This window comes from Pelophylax lessonae (assembly GCF_965119305.1).
Source record: "Pelophylax lessonae genome assembly, chromosome: 2".
Classification (NCBI taxonomy): domain Eukaryota; kingdom Metazoa; phylum Chordata; class Amphibia; order Anura; family Ranidae; genus Pelophylax; species Pelophylax lessonae.
In genome coordinates this window covers 410,673,646-410,700,095 of record NC_138769.1, presented here as the reverse complement: position 1 = coordinate 410,700,095, position 26,450 = coordinate 410,673,646, and the positions used below count along the sequence as shown (strand labels likewise).

Genomic DNA, 26,450 nt, shown 5'->3' with positions numbered 1-26,450 from the left:
ATAAAAGGCTGGCAAAAGGTCCTTTCACCCAGGCTTTCTGCCCCACGGACTTCGTTTTGCTCAGCGGGGATCGATCCGTCGATCTCCGCTGAGCAGGCGGATGAAAGGTTCATCTCTTACTTTGCAGAGACAGACCTGTCAGATCCCCGCTCTCCCCTATGGGAAATCGGACGAAAGGGGACCGCCTGTCCGTTTTCATCCGATCCTATCCTCCAGAAGAATGGAAAATAGGGTTTCCATCCGTCTGGATTTCATGGATAGGATCGGATAGCAGCAGGTGTCAGCGGACATGTCACAGCTGACATCCGTTGCTCCATAGGGCTGCATGGAGCATTCGATCAGGTCCGCCTGATCGAATGGAAAGCCCGTGTGAAAGGGGCCAAAGTAAGTGGTACTAACAAGGAAGAGCTGGAAGAACATTTTGCAATGAATTAGGTTAATTAGCAACAAGTGAGAAACATGATTGGGTGAAAAAAAAAAAAGAGTCAGAGTGTCTCAGAAATCTCAGAAGTAAAGATGGGCAGAGGTTCACTGATCAGTAAAGTCCCAACAAAGGGGTATCAAGGGTCACGCTACAGCCGTAGCCAAAAGTTTTGAGTTCGACACAAATATTATTTTAAAAAAGTGTTCTGCTTCAGTGTTTTTAGATCTTTTTGTCAGATGTTACTATAGTATACTGAAGTATAATTACAAGCATTTCATATCTGTCAAAGGCTTTTATTGACAATTACATTAGATTTAGGCAAAGAGTCAATATTTGCAGTGTTGACCCTTCTTTTTCAAGACCTCTGCAATTCGTCCCGGCATGCTGTCAATACATTTCTTGACCACATCCTGACTGATGGCAGCCCATCCTCACATAATCAATGCTTGGAGATTGCCAGAATTTGTGTATTTTTTTTTTTTTTTTCACCAACCTCTTGAGGATTGACCATAAGTTCTCAATGGGATTAAGGCTTGGGAAGTTTCCTGGCCATGAACCCAAAATTTCAATATTTTGCTCCTCAAGCCACTTAGATATTATGGCAAAGTGCTCCATCATGTTGGAAATGGCATTATTCATCACCATACTGTTCTTGGATGGCTGGGAGAGGATGTTTTTATACTGTTCTTTAATTATGGCTGTGTTCTTAGGCCAAAATTGTGAGTGACCCTCTCCCTTAGCGGAGAAGCAATCCCACCCATTAATGGTCTCAGGATACTTTACTGTTGGCACAACACAGGATTGATGGTAGTGCTCACCTTTTCTTCTCCGGACAAGTTTTTTTTACAGATGCTCCAAACAGTCAGAAAAGTAATTCATCAGAGAAAATTACCTTACCCCAGTCCTCAGCAGTCCAATCCCTGTACCTTTTACAGAATAACAGTCTGTCCCTGATGTTTTCCTGGAGAGAAGTGGCTTCTTTGCTGCCCTTCTTGACACCAGGCCAAAAGTCTTTACCTTACTGTGCATGCAGATGCACTCACACCTGCCTGCTGTCATTCCTAAACTAGCTCTGCGCTGGTGGTGCCCCGATCCCACAGCTGAATCAACTGTAGGAGAGGGTCCTGGCACTTGCTTGACTTTCTTGGGTGATCTGAAGCCTTCTTCACAAATGCGGTGGAAATGTTTATGTAGCACCATCCTAGGTAGGTGCTAGATAGAGAGTATAGTTTTGGCTTTAGACTTTACCTCAAATTCACCTAGTGGCAAGGTGAAACTGTAAATAGTTCAATTCTGGAGTATCCCACTCTTCCCTTCTCCCATCCCTATTTATAATATAACAACAAAAACAACCAAAACCCCCTAGACAGTCAATGAACAGAGCCGGAAAGTAAAGTGTTAAAGTTTCTGCATGGAGTTGCTAACCGTAACCCAGGGGGATCCGAAAGGTGAAGAATTCTGCAGCCCTCAAGGGGGCAGTGCTACATTTATTATGGGATTAAATTCTTTTTCATGGCAAAGAGGGACTTTGCAATTAATTGCAATTCATCTGCTCACTCGTCATAATCTTCTGGAGTATATCCAAACTGCTATCATAAAAATGGAGGCAGAAGACTGCGAAAATGAATATTTGTGTCATTCTCGCAACGTTTGGCCATGGCTGAAATAGTACGTTTTATAGTAATGGGAGTACCGGAATGCTTGATTTCTTTGTGTAGCTCACCCCTATTCCACCTTTTTTTATACCACATAGTACTTGTAGCTACGGAGACCATTAATCTACAGGTAAATATGCTAACTTCATAAGAGGGGTTCTCTGATGAATGGGCATGGCCCTGCATGTTAGTGCAACGAACATACTTCTATTAACTGCTGCTTTGACCCTGGTGGGTAAGCAAAGCCTATCAGACGATTCGAATCTCAGCCGGTTCAGCAGGGACCCATCGAGATTCAAACCATGTATGGGCAGACTGATTGTATCCAAGTTGGCTGATCAATCAGCATGGAAACAACCAGCCTGTCAGATTTTTAATGCGATTATTGCCGGCAGCTAAAGCCGCTAGCAATAACCACTGTGTGTTCTCTCAAAGGGGACGGCTCACTATGACACCACCCCGCTGGGAGAACATAATAGCCCCACAGGAGGGATTACCCCATCAACCCCACAGATTGCAGGAAAGAAAATTGCTCCATCTATTGACGGCCCAAGTCACTTAAATATAAGCGTAATTTTATTATTATGATTTATTAAAAAGTGTTTTCATCTACACTATCCAGCGCACTCTGTTTTCGCTCATTACTCTAACTACTTCCTGGGAGACCTAAGGAAAATTAAACAATCAGATTTGAATGTGTATGGTCTTCGTTAGACCATTCCTTAATAAGAATGACAAATCCGACATTGTTCAGAATAAGGAAGGATGCATAATTGGCATTGTGGCATTGTAAAACATAAACATAAACTACACAGTAAACATATATCCCCAGTAATTCTCCATATTCCAGCAGACAGACACATCAGCATTGGGAGTGCCAGAACACATGCAGCTGGAATGTAAGTGAACACAATGTCATTAAATATAAGCTGTGGCTGTGACATTGAATGTTCTAGTTAATCTCAGGAGGAATGTAGCACCTCATTGCAGCCTTGTAATTTTCTCAAGAGATTATGTCATAATTACAACAAAAGAGAAACTGACAGGTTGAAACAGAAGTCTGAGTAAAAACGGTATTGGAATGACAATGACACAATTAAGACTCTGTAATGCCGTGTGGCACTTCTCTGAGACCAATCTATGGAGCTGCATGGCTTTCAGTTTTATCTGCAGCAGATTTTTTATTAATGTCCAGGTATGTGATTATCTGTATCAATATGTAGTATAAGACTTTCTACAATGCTAGTCGTCATAGAATGTATTGGTTCATATATTCTGGAATAGAAATGAAGAGAACCTTCACTACACATGGAATGCTGAGGTATGGTGAGTGTGTAAATAAATATCCCATACCTCTTTGTATTTGCCCCATACTACATGCAATACTGATGTCACTGTGAGTTTTACCATGTTAGTAGGTGCTAAACCCATATAAACCTATAGAAAGCTGGCAAAACATGCGTAAAAGACATACAGACAAAGATATCTGGGGAGTAATTGGACCAGGTCCCAAATTACGTAGTATCTCAGAGAAAGAAAAAAAAAAAAAAAACACGATTGTAATATTTACATATTAGGTTTAACTCAACCATTTTATCTAATCTACAGTTAGGAGGACTGTCATTAAAAAAATGCTGCTCCCTTTTTCTACTTAAAGCTGAAGTTGTGAGTTGCAAAGTTGTGGGCAAAAACTTTATTGGGGCATTAGCTAGGTAACAGTAAGGTACCTCTAAGTTCCGGTTCACACATATACGATGTTAGACATCACATGTGATTCGGAGGACACTGCTCTGCAAATCACATGCGATGTCTGAGCGTTGCAAATTCAGCCATACAGATTGTATGTCTGAATTTGCATCGCATTCAGACCAAAGTGGCACAGGACCCTTTTTTGGTCTGCCCCAGAATCGGATCGCATGGGTGTTCACACTTATGCGATCCGATTCATGTCTGAATTGACAGTTTGCACTGCGATATGCGAACTGATCTGGGGGTGTCATTAACTTTGTATTGACACCCCCAGCGATTGGCATATGGCAGTTTGAACTGCCTGCGAGTCGAGTGCGGATTCCCGCATCGCATATGCGTGAACTGGCACTGAAGCACCATTGTAACACTATGGAAGATCTGGGATACAAGAGATCATATGTAGCCCTTTAAATTAAAATACTATATTATTTCCACTGTAGCTTGTGTATACTATAAAAACAAAACTGTTTTTTTTTAAATGTAAGTTATACCTTTAATACCAAAAATGAGTTTGCAACTTTATTGTTGCAAACTGCCCAAAAATAGGAACCAAGCTTGTAGTGTCATATTCTGTGAGACCGTTTCCTCCGTATGTCATATGATCACCTGAATAGTTCTCAGAAAAGAAAATATGAATTACCTAATGCTTGTGAGATATAGTACATGGAGCACTCATAATGCTCCATGTAATAAAAATAAACGCAGTACAGGCAGCAAGAAATGAAACTGGTATTCTGCAAATATGTGTCCCAGGCATAATGCATCTTGTCTATCTCGGGCATTCTTTCTCTAACACTCTGCAATCCATTCATATATTACCTGCTTGGGGATGAAGGAACTTGAGAAGGTGACGGCTGACCAGAAGAATATCCCACAGCTCAGGATCACTTTTCTGTTGAAGCGGTCTCCAAAGTAACCAAATATCGGAGCGGCCACCATGAAGCTGCATATGAAAACTGCCAAAACAAAAAAGTAAGAGTTACTGATTGATGTATATAGATCTCAGGAGGAAATAACTATGGTTACTACACACAATGAGAAATATACCTACACACAACGAAAACGAGTACAAGCATTTCTGTGAGCTGCTTTGTGCAGAGTGCAGAAACATCTCGTTTCATAGTAATCAATTCCAGCATCATATACAGTGGGTACGGAAAGTATTCAGACCCCCTTAAATTTTTCACTCTTTGTTATATTGCAGCCATTTGCTAAAATCATTTAAGTTCATTCTTCTTCCTCATGAATGTACACATAGCACCCCATACTGACAGAAAAACACAGAATTGTTGACATTGTTGCAGATTTATTAAAAAAGAAAAACTGAAATATCACATGGTCCTAAGTATTCAGACCCTTTGCTGTGACACTCATATATTTAACTCAGGTGCTTTCCATTTCTTCTGATCATCCTTGAGATGGTTCTACACCTTCATTTGAGTCCAGCTGTGTTTGATTATACTGATTGGACTTGATTAGGAAAGCCACACACCTGTCTATATAAGACCTTCCAGATCACAATGCATGTCAGAGCAAATGAGAATCATGAGGTCAAAGGAACTGCCTGAAGAGCTCAGAGACAGAATTGTGGCAAGGCACAGATCTGGCCAAGGTTACAAAAAGATTTCTGCTGCACTTAAGGTTCCTAAGAGCACAGTGGCCTCCATAATCCTCAAATGGAAGACGTTTGGGACGACCAGAACCCTTCCTAGAGCTGGCCGTCCGGCCAAACTGAGCTATCGGGGGAGAAGAGCCTTGGTGAGAGAGGTAAAGAAGAACCCAAAGATCACTGTGGCTGAGCTCCAGAGATGCAGTCAGGAGATGGGAGAAAGTTGTAGAAAGTCAGCCATCACTGCAGCCCTCCACCAGTCGGGGCTTTATGACGGAAGCCTCTCCTCAGTGTAAGACACATGAAAGCCCGCATGGAGTTTGCTAAAAAACACCTGAAGGACTCCAAGATGGTGAGAAATAAGATTCCCTGGTCTGATGAGACCAAAATAGAACTTTTTGGCCTTAATTCTAAGCGGTATGTGTGGAGAAAACCAGGCACTGCTCATCACCCGTCCAATACAGTCCCAACAGTGAAGCATGGTGGTGGCAGCATCATGCTGTGCGGGTGTTTTTCAGCTGCAGGGACAGGACGAGGGAAAGATGAATGCGGCCAAGTACAGGGATATCCTGGACAAAAACCTTCTCCAGAGTGCTCTGGACCTCAGACTGGGCCGAAGGTTTACCTTCCAACAAGACAATGACCCTAAGCACACAGCTAAAATAACGAAGGAGTGGCTTCACAACAACTCCGTGACTGTTCTTGAATGGCCCAGCCAGAGCCCTGACTTAAACCCAATTGAGCATCTCTGGAGAGACCTAAAAATGGCTGTCCACCAACGTTTACCATCCAACCTGACAGAACTGGAGAGGATCTGCAAGGAGGAATGGCAGAGGATCCCCAAATCCAGGTGTGAAAGACTTGTTGCATCTTTCCCAAAAAGACTCCTGGCTTTATTAGATCAAAAGGGGGCTTCTACTAAATACTGAGCAAAGGGTCTGAATACTTAGGACCATGTGATATTTCAGTTTTTCTTTTTTAATAAATCTGCAACAATGTCAACAATTCTGTGTTTTTCTGTCAGTATGGGGTGCTATGTGTACATTCATGAGGAAGAAGAATGAACTTAAATGATTTTAGCAAATGGCTGCAATATAACAAAGAGTGAAAAATTATGGGGGTCTGAATACTTTCCGTACCCACTGTAGATTAGTCTTTCTCAGCCTTTTTACCGCTGAGGATCCCTTGAATTAATTATCCAGTCTTGGGGAACCCTTGCTAAAAAGGATTATACCTACAGCTCATAGTATAAAAGTGTGATCAACAAGTTGTTGAAAGTTTTAAATAAAAGAAGTACAGACAGTCCCCGGGTTACAAACAAGATAGGTTCTGTAGGTTTGTTCTTAAGTTGAATTTGTATGCAAGTTGGAACAGGTAAATTTTTTAAGTGTAGCTCCAGCCAAAAAAAAAAAAATATTTTCACGTTTTTTGGATAGCATAGGGAAGGGTTAACACCCCTGTAAGGTTTGTTTTGCTGTCTGTGCCCCTGTTCAGAAGATTTCACCTTACTTTATGTCCCTATAACAATTTGAAAATTTTGGGATTTGGGTTTTTGTGGAAACTAGGATTGGTAAAATTGATTAATTAATTAAAATTGATTAATTGATTAATTGGTAAAATAAAGCTTCAGTGGAGACACCTTTTTCCCATGAGAACTCTTCCAGGAGTGAATTCCCCTTCCTAGAGGTAGATTTCTCCTCACTTCCTGTTGTCTCCCTCCATTTTTAATTATTAATTTTTATGTAAGTCGGATGTATGTGACTCAGGGACTACCTGTGAGTTGGTATACAAAACCTATTTGACACCCAGGACATATACAATGCATCCGGAATTCACAGCGCTTCACTTTTTCCACATTTTGTTATGTTAAGTTATAGCCTTATTCCAAAATAAATTAAATTTATTATTTTTTTTCCAAAAATTTCTACAAAGCATACCCCATAATGACAATGTAAAAGAAGTTGGTTTGAAATCTTTGCAAATTTATTAAAAATAAAAAACGAAAAAAATCACATGCACATAAATATTTACAGCCTTTGCCATGGCACTCAAAATTGAGCTCAGATGCATCCTGTTTCCACTGATCATCCTTGAGATGTTTCTACAACTTGATTGGAGTCCACCTGTGGTAAATTCAGTTGATTGTACATGATTTGGAAAGGCACACACCTGTCTATATAAGGTCCCACAGTTAACAGTGCCTGTCACAGCACAAACCAAGCCATGAAGTCCAAGTAATTGTCTGTAGACACCTGAGACAGGATTGTATTGAGGCACAGATCTGGGGAAGGGAACAGAAACATTTCTGCAGCATTGAAGGTCCCAATGAGCACAGTGGCCTCCATCGTCTGTAAATGGAAGAAGTTTGGAACCACCATGACTCTTCCTAGAGTGGGCTGCATGGCCAAATTGAGCAATCGGGGGAGAAGGGCCTTAGACAGAGAGGTGACTAACAACCTGATGGGGACTGTGGCAGAGCTCAAGTGTTTTTCTGTGGAGAGAGGAGAACCTTACAGAAGAACAACCATCTCTGCAGCCCTCCACCAATCACGCCTGTATGATAGACTGGCCAGACGGAAGCCACTTCTTAGTAAAAGGCACATGACAGCCCGTCTGGAGTTTGCCAAAAGGCACTTGAAGGACTATCAGACCATGAGAAACAAAATTCCCTGGTCTGAAGAAACAAAGATTGAACTCTTTGGCCTGAATAGCAAGTGTAATTTCTGGAGAAAACCAGGCACCGCTCATCACCTGGCCAATACATCCCTACAGTGAAGCATGGTGGTGGCAGCATCATGCTGTTGGGATGTTTTTCAGCGGCAGGAACTGGGAGACTAGTCAGGATTGAGGGATAGATGAGTGCAGCAATATCCAGAGACATCCTTGATGAAAACCTGCTCCAGAGTGCTCTGGACCTCAGACTGGGGCAAAGGTTCATCTTCCAACAGGACAACGACCCTAAGCACACAGCCAAGATAACAAAGGAGTGGCTACAGGACAACTGACATAATGTCCTTGAGTGGCCCAGCCAGAAGCCAGACTTGAAACCGATTAAACATCTCTGGAGAGATCTAAAAATGGCTGTGCACCGATGCTCCCCATCCAACCTGATGGAGCTTGAGAGATCCTGCAAAGAAGAATGGGAGAAACTGCCCAAAAATAGGCATCAAGCTTGTGGCCATAGGCGTGCGCACAGGGTGAGCCGGGTGTGCCTGGGCACACATTAATCACCTAGGGCACATTAGCATTATCGCTCTGTTTGCCAGTGAGGAGATGGGAAAGATCTCCCTCTGACCTGCTCTGCCATAAAAGAAGTGCCACACACTTCTATTTCACTTTGCCAGCAGGGAGAGTAATGTATCGGGGCCATGTACATGTAGGCAAACACATGCATGTGTATTTAAACTTTTGGGGGGCACACCCTAATGCAATAGGCTGCGCACACCTATGCTTGTGGCATCATACGCAAAAAGACTTGAGGCTGTAATTGGTGCCATAGGTGCTTCAACAAAGTATTGAGCAAAGGCTGTGAATACTTATGGACATGTGATTTCTTTTCCACTTTTTTATTTTTTAATACATTTGCAAAGGTTTTAAACAAACTTCGTTCACGTTGTCATTATGGGGAATAGTTTGTAGAATTTAGGAAAATAATGAATTTAATCCATTTTCTGGAATGTAATGTGATTACAGAGAGACAGAGCTCAAAGTACCCGCATTACTCAGAATTAGCAGGGTTGGGCAATGATTGATAATCTAATTATAATGGAAGATTTTATTTGTGTATTTTTAAGGGTGCCCATAGATGTTACATTTTTTCCGATTGGATATTTCATTTTGGATATGCCTTTGCCTTTGAAACATTAAACGACAAGTTCACCTTTTGGGAACATGTTCCACCTGTTTTTTGGGTGGAATATGTAACCGGTTCCCACTGCTGAAACCTCTCCCGAATCCGCTGCCTCTAGGGACAGTGAGCCAAGGATCTTCTCCCCGAACTCACTGTCACAATTTTAAAAAAAATAAATTGTGACCGTGCAGGGCTCCAGACACCTGTCTGCATCATTTATTCACAGATCTGTGAATAAATGAACTACAAGTACGCACAGCCTTTTTTTGCTTTCAGCTTGTAGTTCTCAATGAATTAGCAGGGCGCTGTTGAGCTCTGTAGGTAGTTCATTGACGTTTCCTGTCATTGTGTAACTGCCTGCATTTGTGAGGTGTGAGGTACGAGCAGACAGCTTACACTGACAGTCTGCAAGAGCACTGCATTGCACCCCTGATCTACTGATCTCGGGTGCAATACTTTGTAGGCTCCTAGTGAAAAAAAAAAGAATAAATGTACATTTTGTTTTACTTGCAAAAAGATCTGCATTTATGATTTTTTTTAAAGGTGAACTTATCCTTTAATAAATTTTTTAACTATATTGTTTGGGACAGCTTTAATAAGAATACCTTTATAGCAGTATAGGTAAACTTAAATTTTTAGCCCTGGCCTCTGCCAAGTTAAAATTATGTGCTTGTTTTTCATAAAGTGCCCCAGGCACAGACCTTTGTTGCCTCGGTTTCAGATCACCGATTGCTACATAAAGTCTCATCATGAAAAATGTATCAGAAATTGCTAAACTGGCTGTACAATCTGTGCAATCTTTTTAAGAGTAACCAACAATTAGTTAGTGGGAGGACCAACCTGAATGAGCAGAAATTGAGCGGATGACATATTACATGTATATGATCAGTCAGACATTCATCATAGAGGTTATATGAATAAAGCCGGCACACGAAAAGTCTTCTTCCAAGTAAAATGCTTTATTCCAACATGGATAGAGGTGACAACAGGACAGATTCTGACGCGTTTCGGCTTTACGCCTTCCTCATAGCAACATCATAGAGGAGTCATATGGTTTACAGATCACTCCTCTAGCTACAGCTCTGTGAAGTTGTTGGATGTGTCCCTCTCTCCAGTCAATGAATCCTATTCATGCTACAACAATAGAAGTTTTAATTCTGTTTCTACAATCTCCATCGAGTAACGTAAAATTCCACAGGGAGAATGACATCCCCATGCTCCCTGGAGAAATGCTGCCTGCGGTTTGACTGATCCATGCGCAAGCACAACAAGAAAAATCAGTGAGGAATCAATACAGATACAGAAAATGTAAAGAACTAAGACAAATACATATAGTATATGGTGCTACAAAGGTGGAAACACTTTCTATTATATATGATTTTTACGAGTCCCAACAATTACCAGTCCCAAACAAATCTTAAACCCTTTAATTCATCACCTGTTTTTTAAATGGTAAAAAAATATATTCCTTAACTTTACTCAAAAAATGTATTACAAATCTTCCTAATTTCTTCCTCTCATTTTGCCTCTCCTAGGATTCCAAAATTTGACTGGCTATTATGCACAACAAAAATGTTTTTGCACACTTCCTAAAACTATGCCATATAAAGTTTGCCAATATATTGAAAATTATACAAGCCATATTTATTCTCAAAAAATGAATAAAAAAAATTAAAAAAACTAATAATAATCTCTGAATAATTATCAAGAAATGAATTATTGTTTTGGGGTTTTCAGTTCTGGTTTTAAAACAGAACGTTTTTATTTTTTTATGTATCTTTATGCATTAATCCTGCTCTTGAAAACCAAATTTGCTTTCTTTCCCTTTCCAGTATTGGTGTGACTAGCCTTACCAGTAACAATAGATCCTTTCTCTTTATAAGCAGCACACGTTGTCTTCTGATCTCATGTGACCACAATGAAGCACCTGCTAATGTGCACAGCTAAGGCAATTTCATTTTGACCTCCTACATCTAGCAGTGTGCCGTCTATCCAGTCTACCCCTATGATGTTTATCTGTTCATTTTCCTCCGACTACACTTACCTTTTAAATAAACGTGGAAGTTTACATGAAACCTAGAAAGCTAGTATTACTACTTCTATTGAAAATTTTTGGATGCAGATAAAGACGCCAAGCTATACTATAGACAATGGATCTCCACTTACATAGACAAAACATGGTGTTAAAACAGGTACAATGTTTATGTAAAAGCACCAGCTCAGTATTTCATGGCTTGTGATAAAAAGTCCACTCCAGAAGACAAAAGAGTGATTTTTCTTTCTTTTGACAGCCCACACCACGTAGCTGTGATAACATTTTTACTGTCAACATTAATAGACTAGAGAGGTAATAATTTAAGTTCCTGCATAATATATACAGTTACAGCTTTGTCCTTGTAAGTGTGTTTAGTAGAGTAATGATATACAGCAGATCAGTGTTTTCTGAGTTGATTTATTTTATGTACCACTGTACAATATCAGGTTGTTGCCAAATACCCCCTTTTTGTATCTCCTATATATTATTCTGTATTTTTATTGCTTTACTCTTGCAGGCTGAGTTCACCTGACAGTTGTTCCTGGCACTGCTAGCTACCCTTGGACTGCCATACAAATCAATCAGACCTGTTCATATTTCTGTGCTGCTGTTCAGCGTGTTAAAGAAAGCTCAGCCTGAATTTTCCTGCATCAATGTGAATTTTAGGGGCCAAAAGAAATTAAGGTAATGCATTAAACCAACATATAGTCTATTTTTTTATTGTAAACACAATATACCATATGAACCTCAGTATTTTTTCCCCAGGCAAGAACATGGAATAGACATGCTGCAAAATGTAATTAAATCATATCACTACACAATACAGCATGCCATAATGTGTGATAAAAGCACATGGAACTGTACAGATTCTTACAATGCAGAATTTACCTTCTATATCTATAAATATCTAAAAAAAAAAAAAAAAAAAACCTTTAACCACTTCTGGACCACAAGGTTTTCCCCCTTAATGACCAGGCCATTTGTTGCGATACGGCACTGTGATTTTTAACTGACCATAGTGCGGTCATGCAATGCTGTACCTAAATAAAATTGATGTTTTTTCCCCGCCACAAATAGAGCTTTCTTTTGGTGGTATTTGACCACTTGTGCAATGTTTATTTTTTTGCGCTATAAAGAAAAAAAGAGCGACAATTCTGAAAAAAAAAAAAAAAAACAATATTTTTCACTTTCTGCTATATAACATTCCCAATAATAAAAAAAAAAAAAAATCAAAAATCAAATGTTTTCATCATTTTAGGCCAATATGTATTCTGATACATATTTTTGGTAAAAAAAAATCCCAATAAGTGTACATTAATTGGTTTTTGCAAAAGTTATTGTGTCTACAAACTAGGGGAAAGATTGATGCATTTTTATTTTTATTTATTTATTTTTACTAGTAATGGTGGCAATCAGCGATTTTTAGTGGGACTATGACATTGCGGCGGACAAATTGGACACCTAACTGACATTTTTGACACTTTTGGGGGGACCAGTGCTAAAAATATGCACTGTTACTGTACTAATGACACTGGCAGGGGCGATCAAAGGATTAAATGTGTCTCTACGGGTGCTTTCTAACTGTGGGGGGGATATTTACTGAATGAACACAGAGACCTGTGTTCCGAAATAAGAGGAGCACATGATCCCTGTGTTCATTACTGGCAGAACAGCAGTCTGCCGTGTTTACAACGGCAGACCACCGTTCTCTCTCCACGGGGAGCAAAAGTGGGTGCCCAGAGGCAATCCCGGCCTCTGGACCCGCTGATTAGCTCCCCCCGTGGCGCTTGCGCACCCCCACTCGTGGTTCCGCAAAGCGACGTACAGTTATGTCATTTTGCGAGACAGAGCCGACCTGTCGCAGTATATATACTGCTGGCAGTCAGCAAGTGGTTAATTACTGAAATTTACCTACAGGATTTTGTTTGCCATGATTTATTACCGTAATTCTAAAAGAATATTAATCTTTAATTCTGAGTTTAATATGAACGATACCTCTTTAACCTTACAGATCCACCCCTAGGGATACATGTACCACTGGCTGAAAACCAACCTTATAAAGGTCTATAGAAAATAGGATTTTCAGATAAAAGAACTCAGAGCTGCTTTTGTATATAAGAAAATGTAAGCCTTTCCAGGTCTGTTACAATTCAAGGCTTGTTAGCACACATGGTGGCAGATTCTTACTTGCATTATTCAAAAGATTTCAAGACAGGCACATGCAGTTACTGGTGTAGATTTACAAAAGGCAAGCAGACTGTTCCCTTTAAAAGTGCATTTGCACTCTGCAAGGAGATTTTCCCCAGAGCTCAGTAAATTAGGTTTTCCAACTTCCATCATCCAATCATGTGCCAGCAAAAATTAGTTTTTTTAATTTTTTATTTATTTTGCTTGCACATGATTGGGAATTTTTTGCTCAACCTGTGGCCCTCGGAGCCCTCTGATGTGGCCCTCCAAACCTTAAACCAGGGAAGCACATGCCGGGGTCAGCAACCCATTGATCGCGATCTGAGCTTGCCGACCTGCCATCCCAGAGCATCAGAGTACATTGAGCTGGCGCCGGTCGCAGACGGACGTGGAGGGAGTAGGAGCCGAATAAGCTGACACTTCCTCTGTAGTGCTGGCTCCTGTCCCAGGCACAGTGAGATAACATGTGCACTTTGCCTGGGACCTTTCCTGCAGCGTGGAGACAGAGTGATGCCAGCAGAAGCTGGAAGAGGAAAAAAAGGTCAGTGTATTAAATAACATATACATACATGCCTTTGCAATGGGCATATTAGCAACTATAAAGGGGTTAACAACTATTAGGCTGCTTTCACACTAATCCGTGGGTGCAGTGCAGTGCACCTGCAGCTTTCCTGTGGGTTAGCTGCACTGAGTCATAGACTTCAATTATACAGTATACTGGGGGTTTGGTGCGCTTCCTGAAATGCAGGAGTTTTGGTGCGCTTCTAGAAAGTGCACTACACCAGCAATATTTAATAGAAGTCTATGGCAAAGCAAAGCTAACTTCGAAGAAAAAGTGACCGCACTCAGGAGAAGTTTGAAGAATGAAGTGTTTATTAATCATTACCAAATGATTAAGCGATCTTAGAATCATGAAACGCGTTTACCTGTTCCTGTGTCTATGTGAAGTTTTGTATGGATTATATTCCACAGGGAAATAAACACTTCATTCTTCAAACTTCTCCTGAGTGCGGTCACTTTTTCTTCGAATTTTGCATTTTTGGATGATGGATCCGACCTGCACCGGAGCACTTTTTCTCACCTGAGCAGCCTTCCTCCTCCTACCTATAAAGCGAAGCTAACCCCCTGAAAATCCACAGGTGCACTGCACTGCACCTGCCGTGCAGGTAAACCATAGTGCATCAGTGTGTAAGCAGCCTTATAGGGGGCTCAGGACAGTAAGGGCTCATTTAAATTTGCGATTAGTGTGGGGGAGTGTTAAAACCCCAATTGTTGAGACGTGTTTTTACCACACTCCCCCAACCACTGGTGTAGCATCAGGGGTCGCAATGGCGACCGTGCCCTGTGCAACCTCCCTGTCCCATTCTGTTATACACTTGGACAGAAGGGGTGGCATATACAGGAGCTCATCCTCTCCATTATCCTTCTGTAACCACTGAATGCCGGCTTCTCCGGGGGTCATTATAACACTTTTTATTCCTCACCTGGTTGCTGTCACACACACACTTGATACCACCTGAACTAAATAAGTTTATCTTGGTCTCATACGACCACAGGACATGGTTCCAGTAACAAATGTCCTTAGTCTGCTTGTCTTCAGCAAACTGCTTGTGGGCTTTCTTGTGCATCATCTTTAGAAGAGGCTTCCTTCTGGGATGACAGCCAAGCCATGCAAACCAATTTGATGCAGTGTGCGGCATATGGTCTGAGCACCGACAGGCTGACCTCCCACCCCTTCAACCTCTGCAGCAATGCTGGCAGCACTCATACGTCTATTTCCCAAAGACAATCTCTGGATATGATGCTGAGAACTTGCACTCAACTTCTGTGGTTGACAATGGCGAGGTCTGTTCTGAGTAGAGCCTGTCCTGTTAAACCGCTGTATGGTCTTGGCCATCGTGCTGCAGCTCAGTTTCAGGGTCTTGGCAAACTTCTCATAGCCTAGGCCATCTTTATGTAGAGCAACAATTTTTTTTTTCAGATCCTCAGAGAGTTCTTTGCCATGAGATGCCATGTTGAACTTCCAGTGACCAGTATGCGAGAGTGAGAGCGATAACACCAAATTTAACTCCCCATTCACACCTGAGTCCTTTTAACACTACGAGTCACATGACACCGGGGAGGGGAAAATGGCTAATTGGGCCCAATTTGGACATCTTTACTTACGGTGTACTCACTGTTGTTGCCAGCGGTTTAGACATTAATGGCTGTGTTTTGAGTTGTATTGAGGGGACAGCAAATTTACACTGTTATACAAGCTGTACACTTACTACTTTACACTGTAGCAAAGTGTTATTTCTTCAGTGTTGTCACATGAAAAGATATAATAAAATATTTACAAAAATGTGAGGTGTGTACTCACTTTTGTGAGATACTGTATATTTAGTAAATCATGTCAAAACTCTTTTGTTTGGCCTACAGGTGCCAGTAGACCAATATTGCAGAACATTTATCCCATTTGGAGAGGACCTTCACATGCTATATAGACCAAAGTTTGTGGATTCCTGAACATCACACCTATATGGCTGAAATTATGTAGACACTCATCTAAATTATTAATTATTCACTATCGTATATAAAATGCAGATATTTTAGACACTTGTGCAATAGCAACCCTGTGGCAACAGTTTTGAGAAGGCTCTTTCAATCATGGCTGTGCCCTTGTGTACAAAGTGAGGTCTATAAAGACATGATTTGACTAGAGTGGTGTGGAGGAATCTTAATGGCCTTTGGTAAACACTAACTTCATCTTTACTGAACACCTCTAGGATGATCTGGAATGCTGACAGTAAAGGCCCGTATACACTTGACAGAAATCGGACGAAATATCCTCCGATTTTTCTCTTTCTTGCTCAGCGTTCATTACCGTTTTTAGTTGACAGTGCATAAATGTTCACAAAATTTCTCGTCCGATTTTATTTATTTTTTTTTGGGACATTTGTTCCCAGACTTCCGGGTTGTCAGCAACTTCAGATCTTGAGCGGTCTTTCGTATCCGATTTTTCACGGACGTACTGCATACACATTAAGCGGAAATTGGTCGTCTGGGGACGGACGATAAAAATTTTGGTGTTTGTCCCTCGTTGAAAATGTCGGCATCGGCTGCTGAAAGTTGTGTACACACCAGCCGAAAACCATACGATTTTATCTCGGACGGGAATTTTCGGCAGATTTTCTACTAGTGTGTACCCCACTTAAGCCAGGTCTTCTTACCCAACAGTAGTACCCAAGCTTAAAAAGTGTCTTATATGGCGGTATGGGCACAAATTTCCACAGAAACACTAAAAAAGTATGGAAACCTTAATTTTTTTAACTTTTTTTTTTTTCACTTTGCTGAGCACTTCATGCTTCACATGGGAGATCAAATGCTAGGGGCAGCAGTGGATTAATACCAATGGTTTTGAAATAAGCTCATACAAAGTGTGATGGTCAGGTGTCCAAAAATGTTTGGCTATATAGTGTAGATGACTTTGGTTCTTACCTAATGTCCATTGCCCAAGTCAGTTTGGAGTGCTTGCTCTCCCCTCTCCATAATATCAGGCAGACATTCAAATTCATCTGAAGCACACTTTCATATTTGTACAGCCGCTGTTGTCTGCAGTCTGTAGGTACCTTAGACTACTGTAAGCTTCCGTCAATCCTTGTATAAAATCGTATTATTTCAAATAATAAGACCTTAAGCTTTAGTAAACTTATTTCTAGAGGGAGATGCTGATTCCATTTCCAGTTCAGCATATCAAGTCTATCTCGGAGAAACCCTGGCAGCATATTCTGAAAAGAAGTTCAATTACAATAGCTCTCCAAAGTAATCAAAAGACAGCTATCTAATCTTGTAACCAAAGACTGGAACATTTTAGACAATTAACACCTGCTGGGAAGGAATTTTCTGAGGCCTCATTGGCAAATTGGAACTTATTTTAAGGAAAACAGCCAAATAGATAGATGTGATATTACAGCCATGTCCAAGACTCACAAGCTTGTGACACATCTTTGGAAAAACCAGTACTGAAATTTGCAAGCTGCCACTGCTGTCACCCACTTTTGATAATGCTAGTTGCTTGGCTGATGCTGGCTCAGTGGATTCAATACCTCTTGAATAAAAATTAAGATTTCTGACTTCCTTTGTTCCAGGTCACTGACCCTTTATCCAAAGACAGTCAGACATTAAAACGTTTTAGAGGAAAGACAGTAATGTTCTAAGAACAGGTATCATATACAATATCCCTGTTATTTATAGTCCCGGTAAATAGGAAAGTAAAGCACATACACTTCCGTTAATTACACATAGGAGAAATGTTTTCTGTTTTTCACAGCAGCTTTGGAAACATACTTTTTTCCTGTGGACTGCTAGGTGCATTATATACAGGGTTTACTGTAGAGGTGTTTCACCACTTCCTAATTGTAAATCCTGGACAAGAAGCGGTTATACCAGGATGATATATATGCAGCTGCAGCCATGATACTGGTACTACGTTTCAACTAGCAATTGGCTTTTTTGAAAAAGTGATACGAGCCACCCTACAGCTGGCCAATCACTTTTACTGGGCTCAGAAGAGGCCCCCTCCTCCCGCTGCTGTTCCCAGGCTGTCCCATACCACTGGGGAGCCTGGGACCGGCTGCACAGAGAGGTGGAGGAACATTTATTCCTCCCTCTCCTCTGTGATGAACAAAGCTGTAAGATAGGAGGATTTCCTCACTTCCAGTTTCAGTTCTGTATTTACCTAGCAAACCGTCCTGTGTTTAATTGGCTGTCTTGGGGAGCGGAGGAAGGATAAGGGGTCCAATAGAGCCCTGGTCTCTCAATAAAGAGTACCTGTCACTACCCAAAGCGATTACAAGAAATGTTTCATAATAGCAATAAGGTTGAATAAAAAAAATTTATAGAAAAAATGAAGTAAAAAAAAAAAAAAGAAATTCAGGCACCCCTGTCCCCCTGTGTGCATGCACAAAGGAAAATGCGCACGTAGGTCCCGCATGGATATGTACATGGTGATTGCACCACACATGTGGGATAGTGCTGCAAACTTCAGAGTGAGAGCAATAATTCTAGTTCCGGAGCTCACGTTTAACTCTAAACTAGTAACTTGTGAAGGCTTTTAAAGCACCGTCTATGTAGATTTTTAGGTTAGTTTCAGCATTTATGGGGGGGGGGGGTTCTAAGTAATTGTTTAGCAAAAAAAAGTTTTTTTACATGTATATGAGAAATGTCAAAATTAGGCCAGATGACAAGTGGTTAATTGCTCTATTTTAAAGCCTAATAAAGACAAATATCTGAGGTTTATTAGACCGCATATATTTCTTGGCATGAACAAAAACAGGTCCGCATGAAAATGACTTTAGCAAGTATGGTAGAAAAACCAGCTAAGTAGCATCCCACTGTCATGGATATACACATTGAATGTAGACATGTATTCAGCAATGCAAAACATCATTAATTAAGTGTTTGGCCTGGTGCCAGAATAAGCAGATAATTACATATCCAAATTGTTCTGGGATCTTATTGTTTAAACATTGCACCCAATGAGAGGATTATACAGTTTATAAACACCATGGCATACACACTTACCGCAGGAAGAGTGCAAAGGAAGATTACAGGGGGGCAAAACAATGCTTTTTAAATGGTTTGCAGAATTCATGATTTCACAATATGAAAATAATAATGAGAAAGAATTCATAATTCACAATATGAAAATGATAATGAATTCATGATTTCACAATATAATCATGAAGGAACTATGCCAGAGGGAAGATATTAGCTTGTACCTCAAAATATATTGACTTAGTCACATGAAAGGTATTGCCTACATATTTACTTTACCGCTGATTTCACAATATACGGGTATAACTGAAAAGAAGTGCCTAACAGCATAACTTTATTTAGTCCTGAGTTTACAGAATTCTCTATGTCGGTCCTGGAGAGAGCAGGGCTTGTCACAGCTGAGCATATACTATAGTTACAGTGATTCAGGGACCTGACCTTGGTTTGTCTTAATTCTACAATGATGAACATTAATTACTGTTTAAACCTGTTACCTTTCTTAGTTTTAGTAAAACTTGACTTAATCATGTAAAAAGTATCTTAATTGTCCACCTCTGGATGCACATAGCAAGCTACTCATCATTATAAGAGATTTTAGCCATGGTCCTGGTCTGGTTGCCCTCGATGCCCCCCCCCCCCTTCTTCCCCCTCACTTTCTCTATCCTCTCCTAATATTCCTTCTCACTTCCTTTACCTCTTTGACTTTTCATTCGAAGCAGACTAAACTTATGAACCAGATATAGTAAAGCACTCTGGCCGTGTCTTGTTAGCCACCTAACTTCACTCCAGACAGTTATGGGTCATCTTCGCAACCAGGGGAGGACTGGGAAGGGGGGCAGGGTGGCAATTGCCCCCCCCCCCGGGCCGATCTGATTCCAGGTAAAAAGGCTGCACTAAGGGCTGGATTAATGTAGGGGCCAGACACTGAGTACTGCTGCTGGTCGCCACTACACAATGTTATATTTGCAGAGCTGTAGCGGAACAGAATGAGTCTGCAGAGTACGCTCCTGCACCCGGTCGGCACAATACTAACGCAGTCACTTCCCTGTCAGGCATAGTGATCTCTGCCTGACAGGAGCTTCCTAGGCCCCGCATTGCGTAATGTCATGTATTTTTTGGTAAACCTCTTTTGTTGCTATTAAATTATGTATGTATACATACATTATAATATATTATGTATACATTAAATTATGTAACCACATTGCATCATATTTGTCTTGCTTCATAACATCAATATCCATTATAAAACCAGGTGGGCATGGATGGTCAGCTGATTCGATGGTTCAATGGGCCACTTGACTGGACTTGCCCCCTAGGCCTAAGGCTGTCAGCCCTCCCCTGTTCGAAACAATAGCTTAAAGTTTTGCATGCCTAAAAACTCTTGATATGTTTAAATGACTCAATTTATCAATGGCTATGCTCTTGACATGTAACTATGTATTGGTTAGATCACTCTGCTTCTTTACATTCGCTAACACTTTACATACTGAAAAACTCTTGATATGTTTAAATGACTCAATTTTACCAATTACTACACCCTTGACGGGCAACTTTGTAATGGGTAAATCACTCTGCTTTTTTATATTTAAAAAAGAACTGTTTGTGAAGCCTGTAGAGACAATTATCTTCACTCATATGTTTATCATAAGCCAATTCAGCCAGCTCCGGCAGCAATGCTGATGTCTATGGATAGCATCTGATCATTCTCAGGGGGACTAGTGATGGCAAGGATAAGCATTAGCATGACTAATAAATAAAAAGTCTGCCATAGATTTATTGTGGTGAAACAAGTCTTTAAAAGGACCTTAGCGAACAATATCACATAGCTTGCATATTTTCCCATTTCCTGCATGAACAAAGACTTTATAAAATAGATTTTCACTTCTACTTTACAGGTACAGTTATTGAGCCAGCGCCTGGGTGTGTTCTAGGATACATAGACAAAAATACATTGCATGTGAACTCAGAGAACCTATCCCTCCCTTCAGTCCGGTCCTCTCTGTACTGATTCCCTAGACACACTGAGGATATCCTGAAAGGATGCTCGGAGCAGATGAGTCAGCAATGTGTAAAGACCACACTGGGGATTGCTAGATGAACACACAAAGCCCTCTGCATAGGGGAATAAAGGTTACATTTAATCGTGGCATGCCTTACATGAAAGGAAAAGTTAACGATAATGATGCTTTGAACTGTTAAAAATAAGCACTGAAAAACACAATTCATGTTTTTTTATTGTTATGTTTAACATGGACAAACAGTGATAAATATCACAAATCAAATGACGTTAGCTTATCAGGCAAAGGGGAAATATTATATGTTACAGAAAGTTTAAAAAATATATTCATTAACTTAAAGACACGTTGTACCAAATATCACAGTAAGGAACTTCAGGCAAAATAATAATAAAAATAAAAGTAAAGTGAAAACCTTTTTGGGTGTGCTCATATAATGAGAGTTTTGTTCTGCTATGCTCTGGGCATCATTAAAGATTATGTTTTGTATTGGTCAAATTTAAGATAAAGTGTTACAATAAATAAACTATCTCAATGTCATATGCCTAAAGTAGAATTCCAGAAGTATTAGCAGAATCATTTGTATATATAATGATGACACTGCTGTCCTTTCTAAGATATAGAAGACCCTATGTAAGTGCAGCTATACAACCAGTTGGCTGCTTCGAGTCCATGTGCATTATTCTGAATGCTCCAAAACTGAAATATTTCGAAAGTGTAACGTAGAGCTGGCCTTAAAGTGTTTCTAAAGCATGTCATATGACCAATAATCTTAACAACACTCAAGTAGAGCTGTTCCAACTGATCTTTAAGAATACCAAACAAGTTTTCTTCAGTTATTTCTGCGAACATTAAAGTAGCACTAAAGCCTCCTTTTTTATTTCAATAAAATAACAAACATGTTTTACTTACCTGCTCTGTGCAAAGGTTTTGCACAAAGCAGCCCTGATCTTCATCTTTTTAGGTGAAAGCAGGGGTCAGGGCCGAGCCACAATTCTTGGGCTTGCTATTGAGGGCCCCCGGCAGGGGGGAAGAACCAGGAAAGCCAGCCAGGGGCCCTCAATAGCAAGCCTTTTACAATAGTGGCACTTAAGCAGACTCGCTCCTAAGCCAAGCTCTGTGTGTCCATTTACACATGGATTGTGGCTCGGCCCTGACTCCTGCTTTCTCCTCATTGGCTCAATGGCTGTGATTGACAGCAGCAGAGCCAATGGCTCTAACTGCTGTATGAGCCAATGAGACGAGATAGACCCTGGAGATTCGCTGCTCTCATGGACATAGCTGAATTGAGATGGCGCTAAGGTAGGTATAAAGGGGGTGGGGACACCCTGAAGGTGTTTTACCTTATTGCATAAAATGCATTAAGATGAAAAAAACCTTGAGCCTTTAGAAGCACTTTAACAGGAAGAGATTTTTGTCATGTAATACAACAATTAGGTTTAAAAGTCCTTTGCATACCTGACTTATTAGCTAAAACTTAAAATGTCACCCGGGATGGTACTGAAGCAGCCCACAAAAAGCATGGAAAATGAATTAAATGTATGATTCACATGTTATTATCAGCAATTATGACGTGATTATTTGGTATAAAGCAGAACAAGTATGCCATATTTTAATTACAGACATTATTATGTAGAATGTTTGCTATTAATATATTCCATATGCGACTAACTTAAAAATGTTAACATGAACTCCATATATTTATTTTACTGGGTGTAGAGCTTGGCAATCATCTTTAAAATTAATGTTGGGCAATAACTAAAGCAATTCATGTAGAGCAACAGCTAGTCAAAAAAATATATGAAATAAAGAATTTAATACGTGTGCTATCAATCTAAACACTTTTTATACTGTATAAAAAGTGAGCAGACAGGGCTAGCGAAAGCATTGCCCATAGCAGCCAGTTAGCTCTTATTTTTAGATTTCACAACTATGATCTAATTGGTCATCATTGGCAGCACATCTACAAGGCTTTTTATGTGTTAAAATACAATTTTCCTGAAATTGTGAAACTATTGAAAGGCTAGCAGAAAACTCAGAGGGCAGGGAGTACACTGACCAGGCTAATCAGATAGGGTTATGTCTCCTAAGCAGGAAACTAGATCTTTGGCACACCCTTGCACTGTGCTGTGATGGCCATTAATCTGTTCGCTGCAGAGCTCCCGATGAATGATAATTGTGCAAGGCTAGAAGAAAAAAACCACACCCAAGTGGAGACCCTAATTGTAAGAGCCCTTTAGAATTATTGATTTACAATAAGTAAGGCATTTTACAGACTGAAGTGTTTATACCATATTTCACCAAGATTTATTAGGCCCATAGAACAAGACATCACTAGCTCACCAATACATAACTGCTGAGAAAAAGGGATGACAGATTCTTTTTAAATTATACACACATTACTGAGATTTCAAAATCAGTAAGCAACTCAAAACGAATACATATCTAATAATAACAGGATGATATTATATCATATTCTCACACTGCAAGGAAGTCAGTCTACTGCAAATTTTATTAGAGAAGTGATAAAGTGTTCAATATGATGGCGCTAATCTTTTTTCCAATCCCAGAAAGATGAACCAAAACTCATCTATCTTTTGAACTAATTCACTATAGAACTCAGAGCTAAATATTGACAGGTGCTCAAATAAGTAATGTGTACACATGTTAGAAAATCACAATAAAGTGTATATAGTCACTTCGGAAATTGAAGGATCACTAAACCCCAGAATAGAAATTTACTACATTGGAGCTTGCCAGTATTTAGATGTGATGGCTGCATTAGTTTTCTTTTTTCAGGTTCAAAACATTTTTAGCAATTACAAAATTCCTGTTGATATTGTCCGAAATGTAGTGTCCTTGTCACTCCCTTTGAGCTGACTTGAAAGCACAAATAGCCTTTTCTTTCTTCTGTAAACTACGTATCCCCTTATCCCCCATGTAATGGAGATGAACAAAGGCAAACATATTTGAAGTCTAGCTTGGGTAATAGCCATGGCTCCCTCTATAGATACAGTAGAGCAGTGAATGTAGCTACCCTAGGACAGGAAATGTGCTATGAGCAAGATTACCAGGTGAAAAATAAGAAAACAATGCCTGAAGAAAGGACTGGTAGGGCTCTTTCAGATGGACAAATAAGACTGTCCTCTATGCAGAGCCACTGGCAGAAACATGGGCATCCATCTTGGAGCTGTTTGCAGGCAGCCCATAGAAATGGATGCACAGCAGCACTGAAACAGAAAACTGCATGTGAAAGGTTGACAAGTTAGTAGGAGTGGGTGCACATATCAGAACACAGAGTCTATGTCCATAAGCTTCTATAAATTACACCTTTGCTTTTGACTTTAGATGTGTTTTAATTTGGTGTCTAAGGCCCCTTTCACACGGCTCTGTTTCGTCGACGGAGCCGTTCTGCTCAGCGGGGATCGATACGCCGATCCCCGCTGAGCAGGCGGATGACAGCTCTGTCTCCGGTTTGTGTGCGGAGACAGAGGTGTCAAATCCCCGCTGTTCTCTATGGGGGAATCAGATGAGAACGGACCGCCTGTCCGCTCTCATCCGATCCGAAAGACGGATGGAAAATAGGGTTTCCATCTGTTTGGATTTGACGGACCGGATCGGATGTCAGCGGACATGTCTCCGCTGACATCTGCTACCCCATAGAGATGCATGGGGCATCCGTTCAGATCCGCCTGAAAAACTGACAGGCGGATCTGAACAGTCCGCATGTGTGAAAGGGGCCTTAGGCTCCTTTCACACACTCGGTTCGTCGGACGGAGTCAGTTTTTTTCAGCGGGGGATCGATCTGCCGATCCCCCCGCTGAGCAGGAGGATGACAGCTGTGTCTCCGCGCTGCAGGAGGATGACAGCTGTGTCTCCGCGCTGTGTGTGGAGACACAGCTGTCAGTTCCCCATACATCTCTATGGGGGAAATCGGATGGGAATGAACCGTCGGTCCGTTCTCATCCGATCCCATCAGATCCGATCCGCTGGACGGATGGAAAATAGGGTTTCCATCCGTCCAGACATGTCTCCGCTGACATCCGATGCCCCATAGGAATGCATGGGGGGACCGTTCAGATCCGCCAAAAAAAGGACAGGCGGATCTGAACAGTCCCTGTGTGAAAGGGGCCTTATACTTTACCTTTCTTGATTTTCTTAAAGACCATTATACAGCCCTAATTTTACTAGAACATTTTTAGTTTAGTGTTGCCAACACTAAAACAATTTTTTTCTCTCATTCTGCTGTTAAACAGTGCTAATCTGCATTTTTATAAACAGATATAACTGATGTAACTATCTTTTTTTTAAATTTTCCTAAACTTGCAAGCTACTCAAGATAGAACATGTTCAATAAAATCAGTCCTATATGTTTTTTTTTGTTAGATCCCATTCTTTATTTAAGATTTTGATTATGGCCTCAACTAAGGTCTGTACTAAGAACCGTGTTTGGATATTAATGTGCCCAATTAAATAGCTAATTCTGCCATCACCCATTGGTTACTACTAGCAATAGCCTTTCCTTGCTTTGAGATTTGACTTACGAGTCCCATTCCCCTTAGATTATCATCAATATGTGTGTGTTGGTACCTAGTTTAAGCCTACGCTGAAACAATAAAATTAAGTTTCTAATTATACCACAAAAATAATTTTAGTTGGAAGTGGATTTCTTGTTAGCTCTTAACCTGAACAAACATTGTGCTCTGATATTCACAGCAGGGAACGGCACATAAATACAACCGCAAGGTATATTAAATGTGAAGGGGTTGACATACTGTGTGCAGGCAGCGGCCTCCAATGATGAATCATTTTTAGACATCTTTTATTTAAAGATTTAACCCTTTTCATCTATTTTTCCATTTCTACTGATCGCATTGCTAAATACTTGACAATAGAAAAACAAGGATGACCCACAGGAGAGCCGAATGTGATCCTGAGTGTTCTAGACTGTTACAATTACATCTTACCTATTTCAACCAGTTAACCATTAGCTTTCCTAGCACAATTCCGTAGTTCCATCATATCTACCTGTTCTCTGTATAAAAATGTTATGTCTGTATGTCCATGCATGTTCAAGCCTTACAGGAAGCAATGGGTAAATTATGCTGCACATGAATGACTAGGTAATTGACAGGAGGCACACAGGAGGCTCCAATAATCCAGGAACAAATAGCCATACTTGTCAGGTTTCATCATACATTAGCTGCTTTGGGCTTTCTGTCCACGGACTGCTGGCCTCAGAAAACACAGTTCATACACATCTTATAATGGCAAAGCGAGAGGGAGCTGGCGGAATTCAGCATAGCAGAGGGAAGTACAAAATTGTTTCTTAATGACTATAAGGAACTGCCTGTGGAGCTAGCATGACCCTGACCTCTACAGGGTTTC

At 40.5% G+C, this 26,450-nt stretch overlaps 1 protein-coding gene across 2 annotated transcripts in view; it reads right to left on the bottom strand.

Annotated features, from left to right (window-relative positions):
• The window catches only part of SPNS2 (SPNS lysolipid transporter 2, sphingosine-1-phosphate), a 181,580-nt gene that overhangs the window by 49,694 nt on the left and 105,436 nt on the right, over positions 1-26,450 (bottom strand). For both annotated transcript variants that reach the window (XM_082245211.1, XM_082245212.1), the window contains exon 3: positions 4,648-4,784. In XM_082245211.1, the coding sequence (XP_082101337.1) occupies positions 4,648-4,784 (137 nt within the window). The remainder of the gene's footprint in view (positions 1-4,647; positions 4,785-26,450) is intronic.